We start from the raw sequence: 24,301 nt of genomic DNA on the forward strand, positions 1-24,301 counted from the left end.
TCCCTCATCAACCCTAAAAGATTCTAGGGGTGGAAGTCTCTGAGGGGGAAATGTTATAGAATAGCAAGAAGCTAGGAAAATTCTAGGACAAGCGGAATAGGGAAACTGAGACCGATGGTTAAACAGCAGTTTGTCCACCTAGGAAATCCTATCTTCCTTAAACCAAGGACACAAGGGTAAACGGTTTGCCCAACTGGTACGGCTCAGCCTGGGGTTCGATTTCCCGTCTTCTTCTCACCTCCCACTGGGGTGAGGTTGAAGATGGCTTTCTGGCTTGTCATGGCACCAAAAAGGCATTGTTTTCTGGGGGGAGGTTGAAGATGGCTTTCTGGCTTGTTAGCTGAAGAAGGGAGACGGTGTCTCAGAAGTCAGAGGGGCGTCTTCTCTGAAATGCTGAGTCTCTAGGAAGCCACTCCGTGGCTATAGGACAGAAACATACAGAGTATGTTTGGGTTGGAAGAGGCAAGACCTTCGTAGGTAGGGGTTTGGGCTGACACTTGCTAGTGACATCATTTTCACACAGACGTGGTGATGTAGGTACACGGTTTCTACAATTTTGAGTCATGGCACCAAAAAGATGTTAGCGTCTAGATGAGGAGACCTTTTCTTGTCTTCTGTGGGGGTTTGGGGGTAAGAAAGGGGAGAGTGCCTGTAATTACTACTTTAGTTTTCTGCCCTACCAGGCACATATCCTCTAAGGGACCCTATGAGACTTGCAACCAGGGGAGCAATGGGCAGTGGCAGCTTGTCCTGGACTAACTCCCTGAACCTGTTCCCAGGGCCCTTCCCCTCATTTCCTCTGACTTCCCAGAGAGCCAGGCAGCCCTCCCTAAGGCTCTCCTGCTACTACTTCTATGCCCTTCTTTGTCTCACTGTCCTAAGTATAGTTCTGCTGTGGTCAATAAATTCTTGTCTGCTTTTTTTTTTTTTAAGAGAAGTTATCATAGAATCAGCTGGTCAACATTAGGGTAGAGGTGAGCACATGGCTTAGGGCAGGCCATCATGGAATGATTTCTGGAAGAAGTGATCTGTGGGCATTTACAAGCATCTCTTTCTTTATTCTCAGTATAAAACAAAATTAAAAGACTCAACTCCACTTCTTAAAAGGTTATAAGATTTACTTGCCAACAGTCAAGTCAAAAATCAAATTTAATAGCAGAATTTATTCCTGGCTGTGGCCGGGTAGCTCAGTTGGTTAGAGCGTGGTCCAGATATGCCATGGTTGCGGGTTTGATTGCCAGTTGGGCATATACAAGAATCAATCAAAGAATGCATAAATAAGTAAAGCAACAAATTGATGTTTCTCTCCTAAAATCAATCAACAAAATATTTTAAAACATTTAGAAAAAAAGAATTTATTCTTGACTCCCTACCCTAGATTTCAACCCTTACCTCACACTCCCTTAGCACATATTATAGAGTTTAACAAATTCTGTCCTATATACTACCTTCTCACAAGTCTGTAGAACAGGATTAAAGATATGCACAATGAAATAATATGTACCTTAAAAAAATACGATCATTACCCTAGCTGGTTTGGCTCAGTGGGTAGAGCGCCAGCCTGCGGACCATAAAGTCCTGGTTCGATCCAGTCAAGGGCACAGACCTCGGCTGCAGGCTCCTCCCCTGGTCCAGGCCCTCATCTGGGCACGTGTAGGAGGCAACCAATCCATGTGTTTCTCTCACATCCTTATTATTTTCTGTCTTTTCCTCTCTCTTCCACTCTCTCTAAAATCAATGGGAAAATATCTCCATTAACAAAAACTGTAAACAATATAATATAAAGTATTATATTTTAAAAAAAACCACACACACGATCATTTTCTTAACTGGAAATGAACACTGAACAATCCAAGCCTCACAAGGCATAGCTGTCGGAAGAGGAAACTGAGGTTCAAAAGTCCCACTTCAATATAGCAGAATAAAAGGTCCCTTTGAAGTCGCCAGAACAGCTTGAACAAAAAAGGGAAACAGAAGGCTATTGTGGGGGCCCTCGCCTCCAGATGCTGAACCCCAAACACGCTGCCCTGGTAAACAAACAAGCCTGTGAGGCGGGATCGGATTCGATGGACCTCACAAAACATTACAATTTAAGAAATCTCTCTCTTCCCATTCATTACTTCCCAAAGTCCCACTGGCTGGCAGCTCCTTGTTTACCTTCCTGGTTCTTGGGTTTATTACCTGTAAATTATAATGTACGGTGTGCTTTCAAAAAAAAAAGGTATGACAAATGAAAACAGCCCTGGGTTTAAAGCCACATGAAAGACAGCGTATGTAACAGAAATGAACTCTGCCTGTGTTTACTATGAGGACCTATTACTCCTTTATGCTGCTCCAGTGGATGTTAAACTCACATGAATGCTACCACCGCCCACTAAATAACAGGTTCGCGCCGGGAAGGAGCCCATTCAAACACCTGCCTCAGCGGGGCCCAGGCGGCTCCCGCGGCTTCCGGGCCCGGCCCAGGCCACGCACCTGACCGGCCCGGGCTGCAGACCCCGGGCTTCCGCCGCCGGCCGGGAGCAGCCCCGGGTCCTGTGTGCACTTGGCCCGGCACACCCTCCTCCCTCCCACCACTCCGATCCCGGCGGGAAGGCGGGGAACCAGCGGCCCCAGAGAGAAGGCTGGCGGCGGGCAGACGTGGGTGAGAGGGTCCTGAGGGGTCTGTGAACCCCGCCGGCCCCAGGCCGGCCCGGGACCCCATCGGCACCCCCCATTTGGGGTCCCTCCGGGGCACCGCTGCGCCCCTCCCGCTCTTTGGCCCTGGGGGCTGCGATCTCCCCTTCCGGACCTCAGGGTTCGCTCGGGACCCAGACCCAGACCCGCCGCCACCCAAAGCCCCCTCCCGGCCGGGGCCGCCGACCCCCGCTGCGTCCCCGCCCCGGCTTCCCCGCCGCCCGGGCCCGGGCCGCCGGGCGGGCCGCGCACCGTGTGGGACTGCAGGCTCTGGCTCGCCTCGATGGCGGCTGTCAGCGGCACCGTGTCGTCCAGCAGCACCTTGCCGGCCGGCGGCTTCTCCATGAAGGCCATCCCGGGAACGCCGGTCCGCCGCCGCCTGGGGTCCAGGGGCAGGAACCGCAGGCGCAGACTCCCGCCCGCCCGGCTCCGCCGCCGCCGCCGCCGCCGCTGTCAACACGCACCGCCCCACGCGCCGCCGCCGCCCTCCGGCCCGGCCCGCGGGGTCCTAACGCCGCCCGTCCGCACCGCCCCTGCGCTCGGCGCTGGCCACTCTCCGCGCCGCCGCCTTCCGCGGGGTCCTAGCGCCTAACGGCATCGGCCGGTGTTGCCTGGACCCGCTATTATTCTCCAAGGTCCTTGCAGCCGCTCCGCACACGGGGTGGTACCCTTAGCCCTGGCCCTCTGGCCCGCGGACACGTCACCCTCCCTAAGCCATCACCTCCAGAGATCCTCAGATCCGAGGGCACCGTGTCCTCCGCCCTGTGATCCAGGGACCCTCAGGCCCGCAGATCCCCAAAACCAACCCGCTCAGTGTTGGGCTTGACACATGAAGCTCTCAGAAGCTGGACTGTCAGACTGGAAAGCTTTACAACTGGACCTTTTCCACCCAAGCCTTTCAGACCCAAGGACCCTAAGACCCAGAAAAAAGGCCTCAGTCTGGATCCCTGTAGATCCAGAGATTTTCTAAAAACAAGTCTCTCCAAGTCAGGTTGTAAGGGCATGTTTGCACCTCGCTCTTCAGACCCAAGAACCTAAGAGCTGGGCCCTCAGAATTAGCCTCACAGTGGGAGCCCCCGGACTCCAGAACCCTTAGACCCAAGCTCTTTTGAATAAATGGGAACCTTAAAAACTGGGCACTGGTCCAGCGACTCCCAGCCTCTACCCTTGGTCCAGCTCTTAGCTCAGTCCACAGGCCTTCAACCCTGAGAACCCTCAAACAAGATCCCTCAGACTTGGGGGCTCTCATGAAGAATCTCAAACCCAGAGCCAGAGAACTTTGTGCCCAACTTCTTGGCCCCAAATTTGTCCCGTAGTCTGTCTGAACCCAAGGTCACAAACTGGCACTCCTTACCAACGCCCCTATCCTAACCCTTTACCCTCCCCCCACAGACACACACACATGCCCTGCTCTGTCCTAGGGCAGCACTCCAGGATGATGCAGAGTTAGACTTGGAATTAGATGACCGGGATCTCTAGGGCTCTGGCATTTCCACTGCTGTGTGATATTGAAGAAGTTACTCAACCTCTCTGAGCCATGTGTAAAATAGAAATAATACTTGTACGAAAAAGTTGATATGAAGAATGAAGTAGGAGGGGAAGGGGCTTGGCATATAATAAAAGCTCAATATTCCTTCCTTCCCTTCAGTTCACATAATAGAGGTTTCTAACTCTTAAATTTGTATCCCCTAAATTTCTGCATTTCAGACAAGAAAACAATGTTTCTTAGTAACACCACCACCATCAATACCCCCAAATTTGACATCAAAGCAAAGGCCTAGTATCTAAAGGGTACTCTCTCCAGATCTCAAACTTAGTGGGATTGTTGGGCAATCCTAAATGGCTAAGGAGCCTTGACAGAGCAACATAGGGGCCAAAACCCAATGGATAAAGATGTGATGAGGAAAGCATGGCACTTCTTAGCTCAATCCTGAAATTATCAGAACTCTTCTTACATCCCATTTTTGTCCAAGTGTATTTATTTATTTTAAAACAAATTTTAAAAATTGATATCAGAGAGGAAGGGAGAGGGAGAGAGACATAGAAACATCAATGATGAATCATTGATTGGCTGCTTCTTGCACACTCCACACTGGGGATTGAGCCTGCAACCCAGTACGTATATGCCCTGTCTGGGAATCGAACCATGACCTCCGGGTTCACAGGTCGAGCTCAACCACTGAGCCATGCTGGCCAAGCCCAGAGGGTTTAAAAGCCACCAGTCTATTAAAACAAAATCTTATATCACTTAGAGAGGGTTCAACTTGTAACTTTTATTTTTTAATGCAAATGGATTATTTCATTGCCAGAATCACACATACCCAAATTCTGCTTTAATCAATTCTCCAATCCTGTGCACTGGCCATGCCAAAGCCCTTCTTGCATCCTGCTGGTGGGTCTCTGAAATGCTCCAACCTTCCTGAAAGGCAGTTATTCATTCATTCAACAATTATTCACTGAGTACTTACCAGATAATAGGTCTGGTGCTGGGATTCAACAATATTTATCAAGGGCTTTGAAAATGTTCTCATTCAATGATTCTATATCTAGGAGGGTACCCTAAGGAAATAATCAGAGATCAGTGGAAATATACAGCATGTGAGGATAAGAATCTAACAAGAGGAAATTGGACAAATCATGGTTAATCATAAATGGAATATTTTTCAATGACTAAAAATAAGATTAAAAAACCAGATTATCAAAAAAATACTTAATGATGTCAAGAAGTGCTCTTTATATAATAGTAGGTGGAAAAAAACACTGTTGATTCTTGAACAACACAGGTTTGAACTGTGCAGATCCACTTATCCCTGGGTTTTTTTCCTCAATAAATATAGTCAGCCCTCAGTACTTCCTGTTTTGTATCCATAGATCAAACCAATTGTTCAGTATTTTGGTACATAGTTGGGAATCTGCAGATGCTTTTTTTCTATGCCTTTAATATATATATATATTAAATTGATTTTTTTTTTTTTTTTACAGAGAGGAAGGGAGAGGGATAGTTAGAAACATCAATGAGAGAGAAACATCGATCAGCTGCCTCCTGCACACTCCCTACTTGGGATATGCCCACAACCAAGGTACATGCCCTTGACTAGTATCTAACCTGGGATCCTTGAGTCTGCAGACCAACACTCTATCCACTGAGCCAAACCGGTTAGGGCTCTATGCTTTTTTATATAAGGGACTTGGGCATCTGCAGATGTGGGTGTCCATGGGGGGAGGGGGGGGCCTGGAACCAATCCGATACCAAGGGTTGGCTGTAGTTAGGTTTTGAGGTAGGTAAAAGTTATTTGCGGAGTTTTGACTGCATGGAGATCAGTGTCCCTAACCTGTGCATTGTTCAAGTGTCAACTGTATATGTATTTGTATGGCACCAAGTTTTAAAAATATATATTATAGGAAAAACACCAAAAGAAAATACACCAAAATATTAACTTAGGGTTCTTAGGAAGTGAGATCATGATGCTTTCCATTTTTATGCTCTCGTTTTTCAAAATGTCTCTCATGGAGATAATTTACTTGTATGATTAGGGGGGGAAATAGTATCATACAATGAGTTGCAAAGGTCATAAAATAACAACCTTGTCTAGCCTTCCTCACTAGGAAAAGGAAACTGAAAGTGAGAAACCAGATATTGAATGGAATGGAACCAGAAACCAGTTTTCAGTCTAGCCTTTCCCTTTCTCTGGAAATTCTTGCCTGAACTAAGCCCCTCAGAATAAATACTATAGTGCAGTTTATAATTTCATTTTTATCTTCCCAAATCAGTGCCTCGTCAGTGATCCTCTTAGGACCTTGAACTTAACTGAATCCCTAGATTCACTGGAGACCTGGCCCTGAACCCTACAACAGCCTCAACACCCTTTTGGCTTTTGAAGTGGCTCACACAGCAAGGGGGACCTTCGCCAGGGAGAGCTGAGCTTAATTAAGTTAGCTTTCCTCCCAGTCTCAGTCTGAGCAAAGCTAATGCATTATGCAGGACCTTAGTTTTTGCCACATACATTACTACTCAGGGCAGGCAGGAAGAAACAAAAGATTTGCATTCTTGTATGTTGTCAAATGTTAGATGCCCATAGGTTATCTAATAACTTCACGTTTGGCCAGATTGGCTGAAGACGAGTTTTAGTGAGGATGCTGTTAGACCTGGCAACTGCTCCACACATCAGATCATAGAAGCTTGTGGAAAACTCAGTGCTTCCTAAGCAGCATCGCCTCCCAACCCAAAATGACTTATTTCTTTTAATATTCAAACAAACCAACAGCCAGACAGCCAATCCTAACACTGGTGCCTGGGTACTCCTCTCCTAGGAAGGAAAGACTTTGAAGCTGCCATTTATTTTCTCCTGGTGTTTTCATATGCCCGACAACTGTAAACTTCATGATCTGGATAGAAATACAAAATTCAACTCAAATTTGATCATTCTTATTTCTCTTATTCCTCATCACATTGCAGAGGAATATTCCCAGTTTCTAAGGTCATATGAACTACTAGAGGCCTGGTGCACAAAATTCATGCACAGGTAGGGTTCCTAAGCCTGGCCAGTGACCAGGGCTCATCATTCTCCCACCTCCTCTTTCCCTTGCCACTCATGTTTGCTACCACCATGCCACCCTCCCCCAAACCCTGCTCCCCTCTCCTTCCACTACCCACCTCCTCCTTCCTTTGCTCTCTCAGCATCCCACTGTCATTACTGGTTGCCTGCCATGTTCCACGCTGCCTCCTGGTGGTCAGCACACATCATAGCAAGTAACTGAACTCCCATTCTCCCTGTCAAACTCCTGAGGGGACCCTATGCATATTAGCCTTATATATATATATATATATATATATATATATATATATATATATATATATATATATATATATATATATATATATATATATATAATAGCTAATAGGCATCTAGAAATTAACTATGGGACCAATTAATTCAGTCCTATTCATGTAATGTCAACATTAGTTTTGGGTTTTCCTGTGATTTGAACTTAAATTTCTTCTAGTTGATTTTGCTCCAACCTGAAGTTTCACTGAAGACATTGGGAATTCTTGTCTCTGCTGTTTCTGTAACCCAAATGAAGACAAACCAAGAACAAAGGAAGTAAAACATCTGGGGCCTTGGAGACGTTCAAGTGCGGCCTAAGAGACATTCCACAGTTCTCCCATTCTGCACAGACGGAGCCAGTTAATAAATTATGCCAACACATGAAGCATTCAGAGTGGCACAGCTGCTCAGAGTGACAGCCCTTGGTGGAGTATGTTTTAATATAAAAATTTAATAGTTGTAATTTATAGCAATTTCCTTTGGGAGTAAATTGCTCTGAATCATACACTAAGAACATAAAAAAAAAAAAAAGCTAGTAATTTAGCACAAAATGAAAACCTGTGGTTACCTAAGAGCTACCAGCATGCATTTAGCAATTTCTTGTTTTTCTAGATAAATATACAAGTCAAGTCCACAAGAGGAATGGTGGCTGTGGTGAGGCTTTCTCCTGTTACTCAAGATTTGCTGCTCAGAAAATGAAACGTGGCATTTTACCAATATAGAAATGTTTCTAATAGAATATAAAAAAAATCTGTTAAGCAATTTTCCAGTACATTAGGTTGAAATTGCTTAAGATGAGTATATCTTCCTGTGACAATCAAACATTGCATAAATTGTAGTATTATAATGCCCCTATGTGGAAAGTACTAGTACACTTTGGCCTGCTATTTTAGTCAGTCATTTGTATTCACTTCCATGTGTGACCTCACATGGTCAAAGCCATCTCTGTTAGCTGGAAGATTTCCCAATTTGAGGGTCACCCACACTTCCATTACAAGTCATTCTTTCCAGCAGCTTACCCATGCAGGATTCAAAATGAAAAAGCCAACCCGCTAGTTTTTCTTATTGCCAGCTTTAACATATCTGCTTTGAAAATCTTGGCTGAGTAAAAATAACAAATCATCATTTACAGAGAAGCATCCTTAACTTCTTGCCTACTCATCTATTCAACGTTTTACTGATTTATAGAGATCAAAGATCATGACACTTAGGGAGCATTAAAGAAAAAGGAAATGAGCTTGAGAAAATACTTTTGAGTTATACAATATAAATCAGCTAACAGCCCTTCCTGCCCTGCCCCCCCCTCAACCCCCCCAAATATTTGGCCTACACGTAATTTTTCATCTTTAGAATAACTCTTTCAGTAAATCTGCTCTGGAGACAATTAATCACTGAATGTCAACTTAAAAAAAGGATAAGAATAGGTATGGATGGAAGGCATAAAGTAATTGTATATAAGAAAATGCTACACTAGAGCAGGGAATAGGATCTAGAACATTCTGAATATAAGAAAGATCCTATAGAATGATGTTTCCTGATACTTTCAATGGCCATAAAAAGATATTATTATAGAAACTGACATTGCTTTAGTAATGGGAACATAAGACACAGGGTGATGTAAAAAAGAAATGTTTGGAGCCTGCCAGGCTCGTCTGAATCCCAGCTCTCCTGCATATGCACAGAACAACCCTGGGCAAGTCACACTGCATTAGTCTGTTTCTTTGCCTATAAAATATTGATAGGACAACATAAGTTTAACTTCACAAAGTTGTTCAAAGGATTAGTTAATGTAGCAAACAGGCTCATCCAGTATTGAGGAAAAGGTAGCTATTAGTATTAATGATGGTATCATACTCCTTTTCAAGACTGCTGCTAAGTCACAGAGAATGAGTTCTATAGAATTTGAATATGGCTTCAAGTCCACATTTTGTGCAAGTTCCCCATTTTTTCAACGTGGTATCAAATTTCCAACATGTGCAGTGCTTTATCATCAGCAAGCCTGTAGCTATGAGCCTGTGAACACTGCCCATTCTGAAATGCATGAGAATGGCACCCTTGTTTCTCACTGATTTGAATTATTTTTTATTCCAATCACAAACTAGAGTATGGTACAATATTAAACAAGTTTAAAAATACTTTACACACATCACTGCCCTCTAGTGACTAGAATTCTTTCAAGTAATCCGTTTAACTGATCCTCTTAATGTAAAAATCTAAAATAAAAATCTAGTTATAGATCTACTATGAGAAAAAAACATTTTTCCAGGAAATGTGGGTTGACTCTACCAATTACACTTGATTTTACTTTCCTGATCAGAGCATCTCGCCATGGTCGGAGCCATTCAGATGGGCCACATGCATGTTCCGTCACAGACTGTCTTTAAAGGGTTAGCTGGGTTGGGATGACCACTGAATACTAACACATTAGGCACATTTTCTCTTTAATGCCCCCCAATCTGAAGAACTTGGCCTCCACGGTGTTCCTTATACTTTTTATTTCTTATAAAATTTTTTACAATAGGTATACATTATTTATATATGGGAGGAACCCACATCATCAAGGAAGGGAGAAAATAATCTGGATTGCTAAAATAGAAATTTTGCACTCAAGAGCTATTCCAGGTTTAAAATACCAAGAGATTGGTTGACATCCTGAAAGACTGGCCTGTTTACCTGCGGGCCAGTTAGCTTTAAACTGGGGAAAACCTCTAACCTCATTCACAGGGGAGAAGGAACAATAGTAGCTATTGTTTACAGGCTAGGTGCTTTGCTATTTGTATCTCCAATAATCCTGTGGTAGGTGTTATTACCCCCATTTTATAGGTTAGACCAAGAGTTTACATAACTGAGTTTAAAGCTTTCTCTGATAACAAGAAACCATCTGAGAGGCATGTACCACTTGAAAGTTAAGCAAGGTGCCATCTTGGTATAAACAGTAACAAATTACAAAACACTCTGACCCAGAAACTGCTGAAGAACAGTATCTAAGAATATTTGTTGCTAAAAGACAGGTGTTCAAAGATGACCCAACTTCTATTCTAGTTGCCGTCAAAAATTAAATGCTACCTAGCTATAAATTCACTGAGACTTATTCTACACAGATATAGGAAAGTTTGTTATCCAAATGCAAATTTAACTTGGTTTGAAATCCTAAAATTAGCACTTTGAGCTAAGAAAAACCCATATTTTTTCAAATTTACAAACTCAGATGATAGACTCGTCTGTATGAAGCCTAAGGCCAAAATAGAAAGTGGACATGTGAACACCTCGCTACCTCCTGCCCTCCCCCACTGTGGGCTGCTGGCCACCCCTTGTTGAAGAGTGGCAATCCGTTTTCCTCAGAGGCTCTTCAATAACAGGAACACTGATGCCTGAACTTGCACCTTTAAACGCCTATTTCAGGGGCTGGGAGCTTCTGGGACCATAACCTTAACGCAGCCTTCCATAACAGTCTTTTCACTTTCTCTCACAAAGCATGACACAGCAATAACAGCAATGGACCGCTTCAGCCTTTTCACTTCTGCAGAAGCTACAACCACTTCTCCAACATATAAAGGGGCTGGAAAGTGAATTTCCTGGGAAATAAATACACAGCCTGGGCCTGGCATTTTAGTGCCCAGGAGAGCTGAAATAAGTCCATTGATCAAAACTCCGTGCACAATTGTCTTCCCAAACTTGGTGTGTTTTGCAAAATCTTCATTTAAATGCAAAGGATTGACATCCCCTGTTAGTTCTGAGAAGACAACCACATCCCTTTGTGTGAAGGCTCTGCTGAGTTCAGCCCGGTCTCCAACTCGGATGTGCAAATGCTGAAAGTGCTGTCTGCTTACAACTGGCTGGTTCAGGCAGATTCTCCTCTGAAGGCTACTCCACCAGAGATGACGGCTGGAAATTGTGGGGAACATCTTCGGCACCCTCCAATTCCATCAACAGGAGCGCTAAGCCTGTTTCAGTCATCAAGCATTATGCTGGCACCAAAAGATAGTGTTGAGAGCAGAGGAATGTTTCTGAAATTGAAGGCTATTCAATCCAATACTAATTCCCTACTATTGCCAGATAATGCAAGGAGAAATGGAGAAACCTGTAAGAGAAAGAAACTGTTTACACAGTTATCAGGAGAAAATTGCACCAAAATGCAGGGCAATGCAGAAAGGATAAGCCATGCTGATGCAGTAGCATTTTAACAAGCATCCTGAGAGATGGCCGCAGATACTAACAAGTGGTCATGATGAGCTCAGAAAGCATTCCAACACACAAGTCACTAGGCATTACGCAGTAAGTGAAAGTTAAGATTTCTCCACAAGGTTCCAAGTTTTATCCCAAAACTCTTCCCATACAATCTAAACTGTAAGTGCTTGGTCTCATGCTTCCAGAAGCAATGAATGCCTGGATTCCCCTTCTTCCCCAGCTGGATGATAGTAACCAAACTAGAGTTATGCAAGCAGAAAATGGAACACATTCTAAAAAGCAGTTTGATCCACTCCTCAGCCTTGTTTGGAATATGTGATAAAATAGTCTTTACCTGAATCACTCTGAAGGCACATTTCTTGCCTTTGTAGGATCCTAACAGGGTCAAAGAGCTCCACAATCTGACAAGACCACTGCAGAAAAAATTGAGAAAGCATAAAGATGTGTCCCTGCAACATCTTCCAGTACTTTTGTTTGTGACAGTTCAGAAAACTCAATTTAAATGAGAAAACTTTAAAGCATAGTATATTATAGGCAGAGAATAAAATGAACCATAATTAGAAATGTTTCTAAGATATATATTTCTGAATTAAAAAAAATTTCTTTTTAAAAATATTTTTTAAATTAATTTTAGAGAGGTAGGGAGAGGGAGAGAGAAACATCAATGATGAGAGAGAATCATTGATCAGCTGCTCCTGCATGCCCCCTACTGGAACCCAGGCACGTGCCCTTGACTATAATAGAATCATCCCAGGAACCTTCAGTCTGTAGGTGATGCTCTATCCACTAAGCCAAACTGGCTAGGGCTATATTTCTGAAGTTGCAACATCACCATCAATTGGGAAACACAACAGTTGTAAGCAAATCCACGTTTTGCTCTCTAGGGTGTAAGCTCCGGCTAGATGAATGTTCATGTTCTCCCCAGTTTAAACTTCTAAAAGCTGCTCAGAGTTCACAATGACAAAGCTCTTATTCTCAGAAAAGAGCATTTTGGCTCTATTTCCCCACCCCTCTCTGCTCCGTTATACTAGAAATGCTGTTTGTCGTACCTGCTGCATATTCTCAGGATGGCTGACAAGGTCTTCTCTTCGTAGGTTAGGATGTCCAAGGGTAAGGCAGCATCAACCTAAGCATGGGACAATGCTATTAGCAGACTACTGTCTTCGTCAGTCTAAATCTAATAACTAATCCTGTCAATTACTTTCTTCGTCCTCCTCCAAAAAGGGCAGTATTTTACTGAATGTCTGGGTGTTCTTGTAACTCTTCACATTGCTAATGCCTCTTCACTTTTTAAGTCCTCATTTAAATTGTTCCCTCCAGATCCCCAAGATGAAGCTCAATCATTTGCTATGCTCTCACACATAGGTCCCACATGTTTCCCCTTTCATAATAGTCATCATTTTTGCCATTAATTGTTCAACCTGGTTGCCTACTCAACATAATCAAGACCATTAGTCCATGAGACAGACGCATATCTGTTTATAGCTATAGCCACAGGAACCAGGTTTTATACCTGACATTGAAAGGATACAAAGATTTTTTTCCCTTAAATTAAAAAATCATTTTATTTTTTATTGAATTTTATTGGGGTGACACTGGTTAATAAAATTACATAGGTTTTAGGTGTACAATTCTATAATACATTCTCTGTATATTGTTGATTTTTACAAAAATTGATTTCAGAGAAAGGGAGAGAGATAGAAACATCAATGATGAAAAATAATAATCAATTGGCTGCCTTCCGCATGCTCCGTACTAGGGATGGAGCTTGTAACCCAGGCATGTGCCCTGTCTGGGAATCATTGAACAGTGACCTCCTGGTTTATGAGTTGATATTTAACCACTAAGCCACATCAGCCAGGCACATTCTCTGTATATGGTATTGTTCACCATCCCAAGTTTTTTCTTAAACTTTTGCCTTTCAAAAATTAAGAGTCTCAGGCAATTGCAAAGAAATGACAGGAAGGTTCCATGCGCCTTCTACCCAGCCTCCCCAATGCTAACATCTTGTATAATACAGTATGATATTAAAACCAGGAGACTGAAATTGATAAACCAGAGTTTATTCAGATTTTACCATTTATATATGCACTCATATTTGTTTGCTTATGTGTGTGCATATGCATAGTTCTTTGCAATTTTACCACATAGGTAGTTTAATGTAACCACCATAATCAAGATAAAGAACTATACCACCTCCCTAGCCAGTTTGGCTCAGTGGATAGAACGTTGGCCTGTGGACTGAAGGGTCCCAGGTTTGATTCCGGTCAAGGGTATATGCCTGTGTTGCAGACTTGACTCCCAGTAGGGGGTGTGGAGGTAGCCAATCAGTGATTCTTTCTCATCACCGATATTTCTCTTCTTCTCCCTCTCCCTTCCTCTCTGAAATCAATAAAAATAAAAAACATGAACTACACCACCACCACCACAGGCTATTTCCTTCCCCCCCTACTACTAAATTTCTCGTTTATACATTTATATTATTTCAAGCGCATAATATAAATCACCCAGTCCATTTCATTTGGGATTGGCTTTTCACTTAGTACCTCTCTGGAGATGTGGTCAGGTTGTTGTATCAGAAGTTTGTTCCTTTTTATTACTGAGTATACTCCATGGTATGAGTGAATTATAGTTTAACTGTTCACCCATTGAAAGACATCTGGCTTATTGCCGAGGCCGGTTTGGCTCAGTGGTAGAGCGTCTGTCTGCGGACTGAAAGGTCCCAGGTTCGATTCCGATCGGGGGCATGTACATTGGTTGCGGGCACATCCCCGGTAGGGGGTGTGTAAGAGGCAGCTGGTCGATGTTTCTCTCTCATCGACGTTTCTAGCTCTCTGTCCCTCTCTCCTCCTCTCTGTGAAAAATCAGTAAAATATATTAAAAAAAAAAAAAGAAAGACATCAGGCTTATTTCTACTTTAGGCTCTTACTAATAAAGCTGCTATGAACATGCATATACAAGTTTTTGTGGGAAGTTGTTTCCATTTCTCTAGAATAAATGCTCAGGTGTGCAACTGCTATGTTGTATGATGGGTACATATTTAGTCTGTGTAAGACAGGGAACTTTTTTTCTGCCAAAGGCCATTTGGATATTTATAGCATCATTTGCAGGCCATACAAAATTATCAACCTAAAAATTAGCCTATTACTTCTTCTATCCTAGGCCCTTCTTTGCTTCACTGTACCCAGCTTTAATAAAAGTGCTCTCAAAAATAAACTGCCAAACTGTGTTCCAAAGAGGCTGTATCATTTTACATTCTTACAACTAATGAATGAATAATTGTTTCTCTGCATCCTCGCCAGCATTTAGTGTTATCAGTTTTTTATTTCAGTCATTCTTCTAGGTGTATAGTGATATCTCATGGTGTTTAAATTTTTTAAAAATTGATTTGCAAGAGGAAGGGGTGGGGTGAGAGGGATTAATATGGATTTGATGTTCCACTCATTTATGTATTCAATGGTTGATTCTTTTATGTGCCCTGACCCAGGTTTGTATCCACAACTCTGGTCTATTGGATGACTCTCAACCAACTGGAGCAAACAGGCCAGGGCTCACTGGTTTTTAACGTACATTTCCCTAATGGTTAATGATATTGAATATCTTTTCACTCATGTGCCTGTTTGCCAACTCTACATCCTTTTGAATGAAATATCTTATGTCTTTTATTCATTTTCTTAATTGTACTGTTTGAGTTTTGAGGGTTTTTTTATTTTTTTATTTTATTTTATTTTTTAAAATATATTTTATTGATTTTGTACAGAGAGAAAGGGAGAGAGATAGAGAGTTAGAAACATCGATGAGAGAGAGTCATCGATCAGCTACCTCTTGCACACCCCCTACTGGGGATATGCCCGCAACCAATATACATCCCCTTGACCAGAATCGAACCTGGGTCCCTTCAGTCCCCAAGCGTCCGACGCTCTATCCACTGAGCCAAACAGGTCTCAGCGAAGGTTTTTTTTTTTTTTTTAATACATTCTAGATATTAGTTCTTTGTCAGGTATGTGGTTTGCAAATATTTCCCCTCAGTCTGTATTCTATACATACTCTTAACTGAGTATTTTGTGGAATAAAAGTTTTTAATTTTGATAAAATGGTTAGCAGATTTTGACTTGGTAGAATATATGAATCAAGAAACAACTTCCTGAAAAATCATCTGGTTCTCTCTCAAAACTCTACTTGAAGTGAATGCTAAAACAGGACTGCTCAAAGTGCTGGTCCGTGATAAGGAGCTGCATCAGAATGTAAATCAACAATATCAGTAAGCACACCTTTCAGTTCAGCTGTTCTGTTCATAGGGAAACTTTCTCAGTAAAGGAAATGTGTGCTAATTTACATTCTACTGGGAGCCACGAATCTTTAAAATGGGCAAAGAAAACCCATCAGTTGTCAGTCTCAAATACACTTTGAGTAGCACTCACTAAAATAAACATTTGTCTAATGAGTTCCTTGTCGAAAACAAGGCAGATTAGCCCGGCTAGTGTTGAGTGTTGAAACCTGTGAACCAGGACATGGTTAATTCCAGGTCAGGGCACATGCCTGTTTCAGACTCGCTCCCCAGTAGGGGGCGTGCAGGAGGCAGCCAATCAGTGATTCTCTCTTTTCATTGACTAGAGGCCCGTGGAGAGGGGGTGGAGCCCCATTCTGGACTGCCCTCTCACAGTCTGGGGCCCCTGGGGGGGATGCCCACCAAGGGGTAATTAGTGCTGCCACTGCTGCTGTGCTTGCCAGCCAAGAGCCCCGCTTCTGCCCCCTTGTGGTCAGTGCGTGTCATAGTGACCTGTAAATCTGCAGTTCAGTTTATTTGCATTCATCACATAGGATGTTTCTATATAGTCCACTTCCTTTCTCTCTAAAATCAATAAAAAAATATATTTTTAAAAAGCATATCAGAATATACCTACCAAGTATTCATCATTCCTGAAATTTCAAATGTGGTTTTAAAGTTTAAAATGTTTGGGAAAGTGTTCTTTCAGTATTTATCACAAAGATCTTAGGAATGGTCCAATTCACCAAGGGATTCCATACCTCCCCAAACAGGTCCTTCAGGGCTGAAATGAGCAGCTGTTTGAACTGTGCAGCAGTCAGTCCAACCCCGTGTTCTTGAAATTCTCTGTAAAAAACATTGGGAAGAAAAAGTACATTGCATTAAATGTCATGCTATTCAGATTCATAAAAAATAATAATAAAAAGTAGAACTTAGAAGACTGCACTTACAGGCAGACTTTCATGTAGTGGTGTTCAGAGGGATTTTTGTAAACTATCCTCTCATATGTGGCAGCTGGGGCTGGCATCTTTTCCAATCCTGATTGCACCTACATTAAGAGCCAACAGGGCTAGAAATTAGCAAGGCACATGCTATTTTTCACTTTTTAAATAAGAATTTGACCAGTTTGATTTTTTAAAAGAACTCCTAAGGACAGTAACTCATCCAATTTTGATCAAACTAAGGTAACTCATGCAGACACAAAGGAAGTTTCTATATTTTATAATTTGCCAGACTATTGTTTTCCTATTTAAATTCTAATAATATAATCCCACTGTGTATTTTTCACTACAGAGTACCCAGCTCTGCACTAAATGCTTCAGATGCCAGGCCATGTCTTCAAAATGAACCTATGAGGTAAAGCTGTTATCATTCCCATTTCTGAGAAGAGGACATCGAGGCTTAGCAAAAATAGGCAACAGCTGCCCAAGGGCACACAGATTTCAAGCATGCCTGAGTGTTCCTAAGACCACTCTGGTATGCCTCTTTTTTTTATTTTTATTTCTTTACTGATTAAGGTATCACATATTTGTCCTCAACCCCCCATTCCAATCTCCCACCCTTCCCCACTCATGCCCCCACCCCCTATAGTCCCTGACCACTGGTTAGGCTCATATGTATGCACACAAGTCCTTTGGTTGCTCTCTCCCTTTTATCCCCACCCTCCCTCTGAGGTCCAACAGTCTGACCCATGGCTCATTATCTCTGGGTCTGTTCTTGTTCATCAGTCTATGTTGTTCACCATTTCCCCTAGATGAGTGAGATCATGTCCTACTGGAAATATACTTATAAGAATCGAAAATGAGACAAGCAATAATGGTTATGCTGAAAGGCAAATGAATGATATGCCTCTTAAGAAAAATAAAGGCTAAAAGGAGTAAAATCTGGGACCTGAAGGCCCTCTTGTTTTCTATCAGTCAACACAGAACATGGACAGGACAATGAGGCCATAGGTATTATAGTTCCACTGCCCCCCCTCCCCCCCACCATGCTGGGCCTGCAAATCCTCAGTCCAGAGTCTAGGTTGGCACAGGTCTATTTGGAAGCCCCAGGAAGAAATTGAGCTTCAACAGCAAGGGGTTGACAAGAGGAATTCCTGAGTAGGCACCCAATGCCACTTCTCACAGACCAGAAACTCAGGAATTCAGAACACGCCGATCTCCATGTAGAGAATCCCTATCCTTGGCTCTACTCCTACCTAACTCTCCTTCTGAGAGCTCCTGTTCATCCCTCACATTTTAGCTTCGAGTTCTCCTCTCCCAGGAGGTCCACTTCAGGGAGCCCTTCTCTGACACCCCGTTTTAAGTTAGGCTCCTTTGTCATGCAATCTCTTAACGCGGTCCATTTGTTTACTATCTGGTTCCCCTACCAAAGGGACCAGGAAACAGGCCCAACTTTAGCTTACTGAAAGTCACAAAGCTAAAGCCAGCATTTGCCAAAAACCTCTTGTGGGTCAGGCCCAGTTCCACCATTTCCCAATGATAACCACCAGAGAAAACGAGAGACCACGGCCAAGGAGCTATATCCAACTAAACATTCGACAAACATGAATACCCACTGCGTCTAGAGTAAGTACTCAACGCTTATTGAACACAGGGCGGAAGTGTTAGGCCTTTATGTTCAACAGTATCTTTGACTTCAGGACCACAACCATGGTTACCCGGTGCTTCTTTCTCAAATCACTGGTCTCCCCCGACTAGGACAGGGAGAACCGAATCCTCCATGACTTCATTCACTGCCTGGCACATGCTGGGTGTTTTTTAGGTATCTCTGCTTTGATGGAGTTGGCTGCCTGAGGTGTGTATGGGAATGAGATTGGACCTGGGTTTAGGATGCCGACAACAATGAAGACTTAAGGAGTGTTCTGGAAATGGTAGCTGTGGGTGTACTTAATGCCAGTGAACTGTACATTTAAACAAAAGGCGTAAGCAGCAAGTGCGGAGCAGTCACCTCTGTCTGAACAGGCCTGAGCAGCAGGGTCACTGAAAACACTGCCCTCTATAGGCTGTCCTGAGATTTATGATGGCTAGGGAGCCCGGCTCGGCCCAAAAATGGGGGGGGGGGGGGGTGGGGGGGGCGGAATTTAAGTAACTGTCATCATTTAAAAAAAATTTTTAATTGATTTTAGAGAAGGGAGAGAGATAAAACATCAATGGAGTGGCTGCTTCCTGCACGCCCCCTACTGCGGAACGAGCCTGCAACCCAGGCATGTGCCTTTGGTAGGAATCGAACCTGGGTCCTTCAGTCCACAGGCCGACGCTCTATCCATTGAGCCAAACCAGCTAGGGCTCATCATCATCATTGAAGTTCGCCACCTGATTGGCTGCAGGGATGCTCTTGAACTTGTCTGTTAGTAACAGACCTCCCTGTTTCCCTTCCCAAACTGGCCTCTTCTGCAGCTTGGGTGAGCTTTTCAAACCTACTCAAGCCACGCCATTCCTTTGCTCAAAACATTGCGACGGTTCCTGTTTCACTCAGAGAAAGCCAAAGCCCCGCAGGTCCTGCCACGTCCCCCTGCTCCAGCCCTTCCACCCCACAGGCCTCCGAGCTCATCACACACGGGTTTCCCTCCCGCCTCTGGCCTCGCGCTTCGCAGGGGCGCCACATGGCTCCTCTCTCCTCTCCTCTCCTCTCCCAAAGCTCACCCCATGTGGTCCAGTAACTATCTAATCCGGCGACCCCTCCTCTCCCGCCTCCCCACCCCCTGTCAGGCACCGGCTCCGCTCCTCTCACTGCCCTTCCCGCCTTGGAGGATGACTGTGATTCATTCATTGGTATCCCCTCCCGCCCCCTAGGATGTACACTCCACAAGAAACGGACCTGTTTCTCCCCTTTAAGAACCTAAAACAGGGCATCCAATATATAATGTCTGAACTACACCAGTGATTTTTTAAAAAGCACTGAGGTCATTTCCAACTTTCCCGGACAAAGGTCAGCTATGTACCGAGCGCCCACCTGGCGCCCCGCGCGCGCGCTCTGCACCCGGGCTCCGCTCGGCCCGCGCGGCCCCCCGTCACTTCCGCGGCCGCGTTGTACAGAGGCTCCGGGAGGCCCGGGGGTTCGCGGCCCGGCCCGGCCTCGCCCGCCGCCCGCCCTCCCGCCGCGTCCCCGGCGGAGGTGGAGGGACTGCGGCCGCCCGCCGTCGCCCCGCCCTGCGCACGCGGCCTGGGTCACCCGCCTGCGTCACCCGCACGGCCGACCGGGCCGCTCCCGGGGACCAGCCGTCCGCGAGGGCCTCCGCCTACCGCTCTCCCCGGACCAGCCTGACGCCGCCCGAGCACCTCCCGGGCCTGCGCCTCCGCCGCCGCCGAGACGGAGCCTGGGCCCGAGACACTCCGGGGCTGTTTACGTCCGGCTTCCGCGGCCCCGCCCCCCGGGAGCGCGATGCTGGGTGCGCGGGTGTGACGTCACTGCGTGGCGGCCCGGGGGCGGACGCGTGAATCCGGCTCTGGAGCTGAGACCCGCCGAGCTCAGCGCCCTCTGGCGCCCACGTCGGGGAAAGCCGCATGTGCCAATGCCTGCGTGGGGTCCGGGACTCGGGAATGTTGGTTCCGGCCCCATAGCCATTCGTTCACCCAGGCATGCATTCATTCAACAAGTGTAGATCTAGCATCTCCTCTGCTGAGCATCTCCTGTCAGGGGTCCTCAAACTTTTTAAAGTGGGGGCCAGATCACGGTCCCTCAGAGAGCTGGAGGGCCGGACTATATGAACTACTAATTCCTACTGTAACACCTCGGCTGCGCTCACTGCCCAAAAAACCTGGCGGGTCGGATCAGACTCCTCTGCGGGCCGCATGAGGCCCGAGGGCCGTAGTTTGAAGACGCCTGTAGGGTCAAGCACTGTCCAAGGCCGAGACTCGCTTTCGGTGGCTCTCAGCAAACAGCCTATGCATTTACTCAGGAAGTACTTGCCGAGCTCCTATTATGTACTACCGTGTTTCCCCGAAAATAAGACATCCTCCGAAAATAAGACCTACTTAACAGGTTTCCTTCTGAGTGAAATATAAGGCATCCCCCGAAAATAAGGCCCCCCTAGGCTAAACATGAGAGATTTGGTCCACTGATTCTGAAAGAAATGGAGTCACAAGAAATTCACCAGGAAATTCAGGAATTGGATTGTTATGATGATGTTCCAGAAGATGATGACATGATTGTCATTGAATAAATGAGTAAATTCTTGATACTGTAGGATTCATAGTTTGTCTGGTTTGTGTTGACAACCACCGTATACCATACTGTATACAGGTAATAAATTTCCTTTATTTTCATTTAATAATAAATGTGTACCATATTCTTCTTCATGGAAAAATAAGACATCCCCTGAAAATAAGACCTAGCGCATCTTTGGGAGCAAAAATTAATATAAGACACTCTCTTATTTTCGGGGAAACAGGTAGGTACTGGGACTCCTTGAAAAACCAGGAAGATCCGGCTTCTGTTCTCGTGGAACATAGTGCTTGTATTTCAAAGTAACAGCTACTGCGGAAACTGGTTTGGCTCAGTCAGCCTGTGGACTGAAGTGTCCCAGGTTAGATTCTGGTCAGGGGCATGTACCTTGGCTGCAGGCACATCCCCATTAGGGAGTGTGCAAGAGGCAGCTGATCGATGTTTCTAACTCTCTATCCCTCTCTCTTCCTCTGTAAAAAAAATCAATAAAATATAAAAAATAAAACAAAAGTAACAGCTACTAAAATAATAGTAATAATTAATAATAATAAATAAAATTAACAGCTACCATTTATCAAGTGTGGGTTGGTCTGATCACAGGCACTACGGGGAAAACTTTGCACATGGAGCTCTCACACAATCCTAAGGTAGGTGTTATGATCGGACCCATTTTACAGAGGTGCAAACAGAGGCACAAAAGGCTAAGTTACTTGCCCCAAGTCACAGTTATAGGTGGTAGAGCAGGCCGCCTGACTCTAGGTGGAGCCCTCCACACTGCACCTTGTCACCACCAATTGTGTGGTATGAGTCGGGGTGTATAAGGGAGGAGGCTGGGGCTGCCAAGTCTTCAGTGTAAGCCCTGTGGGGAGGCGGCCTGGTCTGTGTTGGCTTACGGCTGCATCCCAGTGCTTGGCACTCACCGTGCTTCCAGAAAGCAGTCGTTCACAAACGGGTGTGCTGATTTTGCCTGGTTGGGGGGCACAGGGCTGCCTTGCCCATCTGAGCCTGAGCCAGGTGGCCCCTTCTGCCTCATTTCTTTTCCCGAAATCCCACTGTTTGCTCTTTCCTGAAGCTTCAGTCCTTGCCTGTGGCCGACCTGTCCATCCCTGCGGCTTCTGCTTCCCTTCCTCCACCCCTCAGAGGAGACGGAACTTGTTCCAGATCCGGGGAGAGGGAAAGGAAATCCACCCAGGCCTTTTCCTCCAAGAGCCTGGACTTCAGAAGCTACCAAAAACTGCTTCAAGTCATTCCTTCACCACTTCTTTGGTGCCCTTATCTGTCACCTGGAGAGATTAGTAACATCTCCCTCAGAGTGCTGAGGAACAAATAGTTTTGGTAAAGTATCTGGCACCCAGAAAACACTCTGGAATAAGAGAGAGTTCCCTAAACCCCTCCTGCCAGGCTGCAGCCCAGAGGAACCGGGGCAGCTTATGTATTTTGGATTTCAAAGAACTAGGATCATTTTCACTGTCTTGCCAAAACCCCGAAAATGAAGGCCTTCCAAACTGCCTGAATTCTCTCAGGGCTGTAGGAGTTTGGGATCAAAGGAATACCTTTCACTGATAAAAACAATAGTTTATTGGTTTTTCAATTAAAAAATTTTTAATAGATATTTAGGCTTAGAGCATACATTTCAAATGGCATAAAGGTATAAGCAATGAAGAGTAAGTCTCTCTCCCCCTTTCCCCTGAGCAATCACTGGTATGAGTTACTTTTCTTTTCTTTTCTTTTTCTTTTTTTAATATATTTTATTGATTTGTACAGAGAGGAAGGGAGAGAGATAGAAAGTTAGAATCATCGATGAGAGAGAGTCATCGATCAGCTGCCTCTTGCACACCCCCTACTGGGGATATGCCCGCAACCAAGGTACATGCCCTTGACCGGAATCGAACCTGGGACCTTCCAGTCCCCAAGCCTACGCTCTATCCATTGAGTCAAACCGGTTTCAGCTCTTTTCTTTTTTTAGATTTATTGTTTAAAGTATTACATATGTCCTCTTTTTCCTCCATTGGCCTCTTCCTGACCACTCCCGCCCCCCAGCACATGCCCTCACCTCTCTGCTGTCTGTGTCCATGGGTTATGCTTATCTACATGCATACAAGTCTTTTGGTCGATCTCTTACCTCCCTCCCTGGTGTGAGTTTCTTAAGTGTCCCCCAGAAATGTGTGTGTGTGTGTGTGTGAAGGGGGCTTTTCCTTCTTCACAATATATCTTCATATCAATCCAAATCAAAATACACAGGCCTGCCTCAGTCTTGATAAAAGTTGCCCAGCATTGCATTGGATGGCCTCACAAGAGGCCATTCCAGACTCTGTATCTGACATTGACGAGCAAAGTTTGGGTGCAGATCTGTAAGTATTTTATGTTCCTGGAAGGGATGCAGCCAAGAAAGTTGGATCCATACTTCCTCCCCCTCTGCTGTGTTCAGTTCCCCTCTCTGTCTGTGAACTGGTGCTAACTGGATTTTGCTAAAGTTGAGGAGCATTCACAACTTTAGGAGTGGAAAAGGCAAGAGAGCCTAGCCAGTATGGCTCAGCAGTTAGAGCGCTGGCCCACAGACTGAAGAATCCCAGGTTCAATTCTGGTCAAGGGCACGTACCTCGGTTATAGGCTCGATTCTCGGCCCTGCTTGAGGCACATGCAGGAGGCAACCAATTGATGTGTCTCTCCCATGGATGTTTCTCTCTCTCTGACCTCCCCCCTCCCTTCCACTCTCTCTCTCAAGTTCAATGGAAAAATATCCTCAGATGGGGATTAACAACAAAAAAAGACAAGAGAGAGGCCCAAGGAAGATGACAGTCCCTTAACACCCACAGCCACAATTCTCCATGGAATTCATATCCACTTATGTGAAGATAAGACAAAGGAGTCTAGCTGGTGTGGCTCAATGGTTAAGCATCAACCTATGAACCAGGAGGTCTGGAGGTGAGCACATGCCCAAGTTGCAGCTTGATCCACAAGAGGGGACGTGCAGGAGGCCAATCACATCAATGTTTCTCTCTTTCCCTCTCCCCTCTCTCTCTGAAAAAAAGAAAAAGAAAAATAACCCCACACCAATAAATCAACCATTACTTTGTATGTATGTGTGCATGTGTGCGTTAGAAGGAGTCCCGGGGGACTGAGAGGGGAAGGGGGATTGTTTGGAGTGAGGAGAAGATGATCATATTTTCAGCACTTA

The 24,301-nt window shown here is 44.8% G+C and overlaps 3 protein-coding genes across 16 annotated transcripts in view; all 3 read right to left on the bottom strand.

The window, feature by feature from the left end:
- The window catches only part of PXK (PX domain containing serine/threonine kinase like), a 73,983-nt gene extending 70,841 nt beyond the window's left edge, over window positions 1-3,142 (bottom strand). For all 11 annotated transcript variants that reach the window (XM_036430695.2, XM_036430694.2, XM_036430692.2 and 8 more), the window contains exon 1: window positions 2,929-3,142. In XM_036430695.2, the coding sequence (XP_036286588.1) occupies window positions 2,929-3,030 (102 nt within the window). In that variant the 5' untranslated portion in view covers window positions 3,031-3,142. The remainder of the gene's footprint in view (window positions 1-2,928) is intronic.
- A 7,330-nt stretch (window positions 3,143-10,472) lies between these two features.
- Window positions 10,473-11,407, bottom strand: HTD2 (hydroxyacyl-thioester dehydratase type 2). Its single transcript, XM_036430707.2, has one exon. It carries the CDS (start codon window positions 11,405-11,407, stop codon window positions 10,901-10,903), a length of 507 nt encoding a protein of 168 aa, XP_036286600.1. The 3' UTR covers window positions 10,473-10,900.
- A 38-nt stretch (window positions 11,408-11,445) lies between these two features.
- On the bottom strand, window positions 11,446-20,335 carry RPP14 (ribonuclease P/MRP subunit p14). 4 transcript variants are annotated; one of them, XM_036430708.2, is made up of 6 exons: window positions 20,202-20,335; window positions 16,908-17,005; window positions 16,719-16,803; window positions 12,740-12,816; window positions 12,025-12,103; window positions 11,446-11,583 (listed from the first exon to the last, which is right to left on the bottom strand). In XM_036430708.2, exons 2-6 carry the CDS (start codon window positions 16,982-16,984, stop codon window positions 11,527-11,529), a joined length of 375 nt encoding a protein of 124 aa, XP_036286601.1. In that variant the 5' UTR covers window positions 16,985-17,005; window positions 20,202-20,335; the 3' UTR covers window positions 11,446-11,526. The 4 variants fall into 4 exon arrangements, with proteins under 4 accessions (XP_036286601.1, XP_036286602.1, XP_036286603.1 ...); XM_036430709.2 differs by having other exon boundaries at window positions 20,211-20,242; XM_036430710.2 differs by lacking the exon at window positions 20,202-20,335 and adding an exon at window positions 19,912-20,014.
- Between the last annotated feature and the right edge of the window lie 3,966 nt (window positions 20,336-24,301).

Source organism: Pipistrellus kuhlii, unplaced genomic scaffold (assembly GCF_014108245.1).
Source record: "Pipistrellus kuhlii isolate mPipKuh1 unplaced genomic scaffold, mPipKuh1.p scaffold_m20_p_11, whole genome shotgun sequence".
Lineage (NCBI taxonomy): Eukaryota > Metazoa > Chordata > Mammalia > Chiroptera > Vespertilionidae > Pipistrellus > Pipistrellus kuhlii.

Excerpts from the sequence above, each read along its gene's own strand:
- HTD2 (XM_036430707.2), bottom strand. The coding sequence starts at position 11,407 with ATGTTCCCCACAATTTCCAGCCGTCATCTCTGGTGGAGTAGCCTTCAG.
- RPP14 (XM_036430708.2), bottom strand. The coding sequence starts at position 16,984 with ATGCCAGCCCCAGCTGCCACATATGAGAGGATAGTTTACAAAAATCCC. Across the intron at positions 16,804-16,907 it reads CACTACATGAAAGTCTGCCT|AGAATTTCAAGAACACGGGG; the intron begins GTAAGTGCAGTC and ends TGTTTTTTACAG. Across the intron at positions 11,584-12,024 it reads GTGCCTTCAGAGTGATTCAG|GTTTCTCCATTTCTCCTTGC; the intron begins GTAAAGACTATT and ends TTTCTCTTACAG.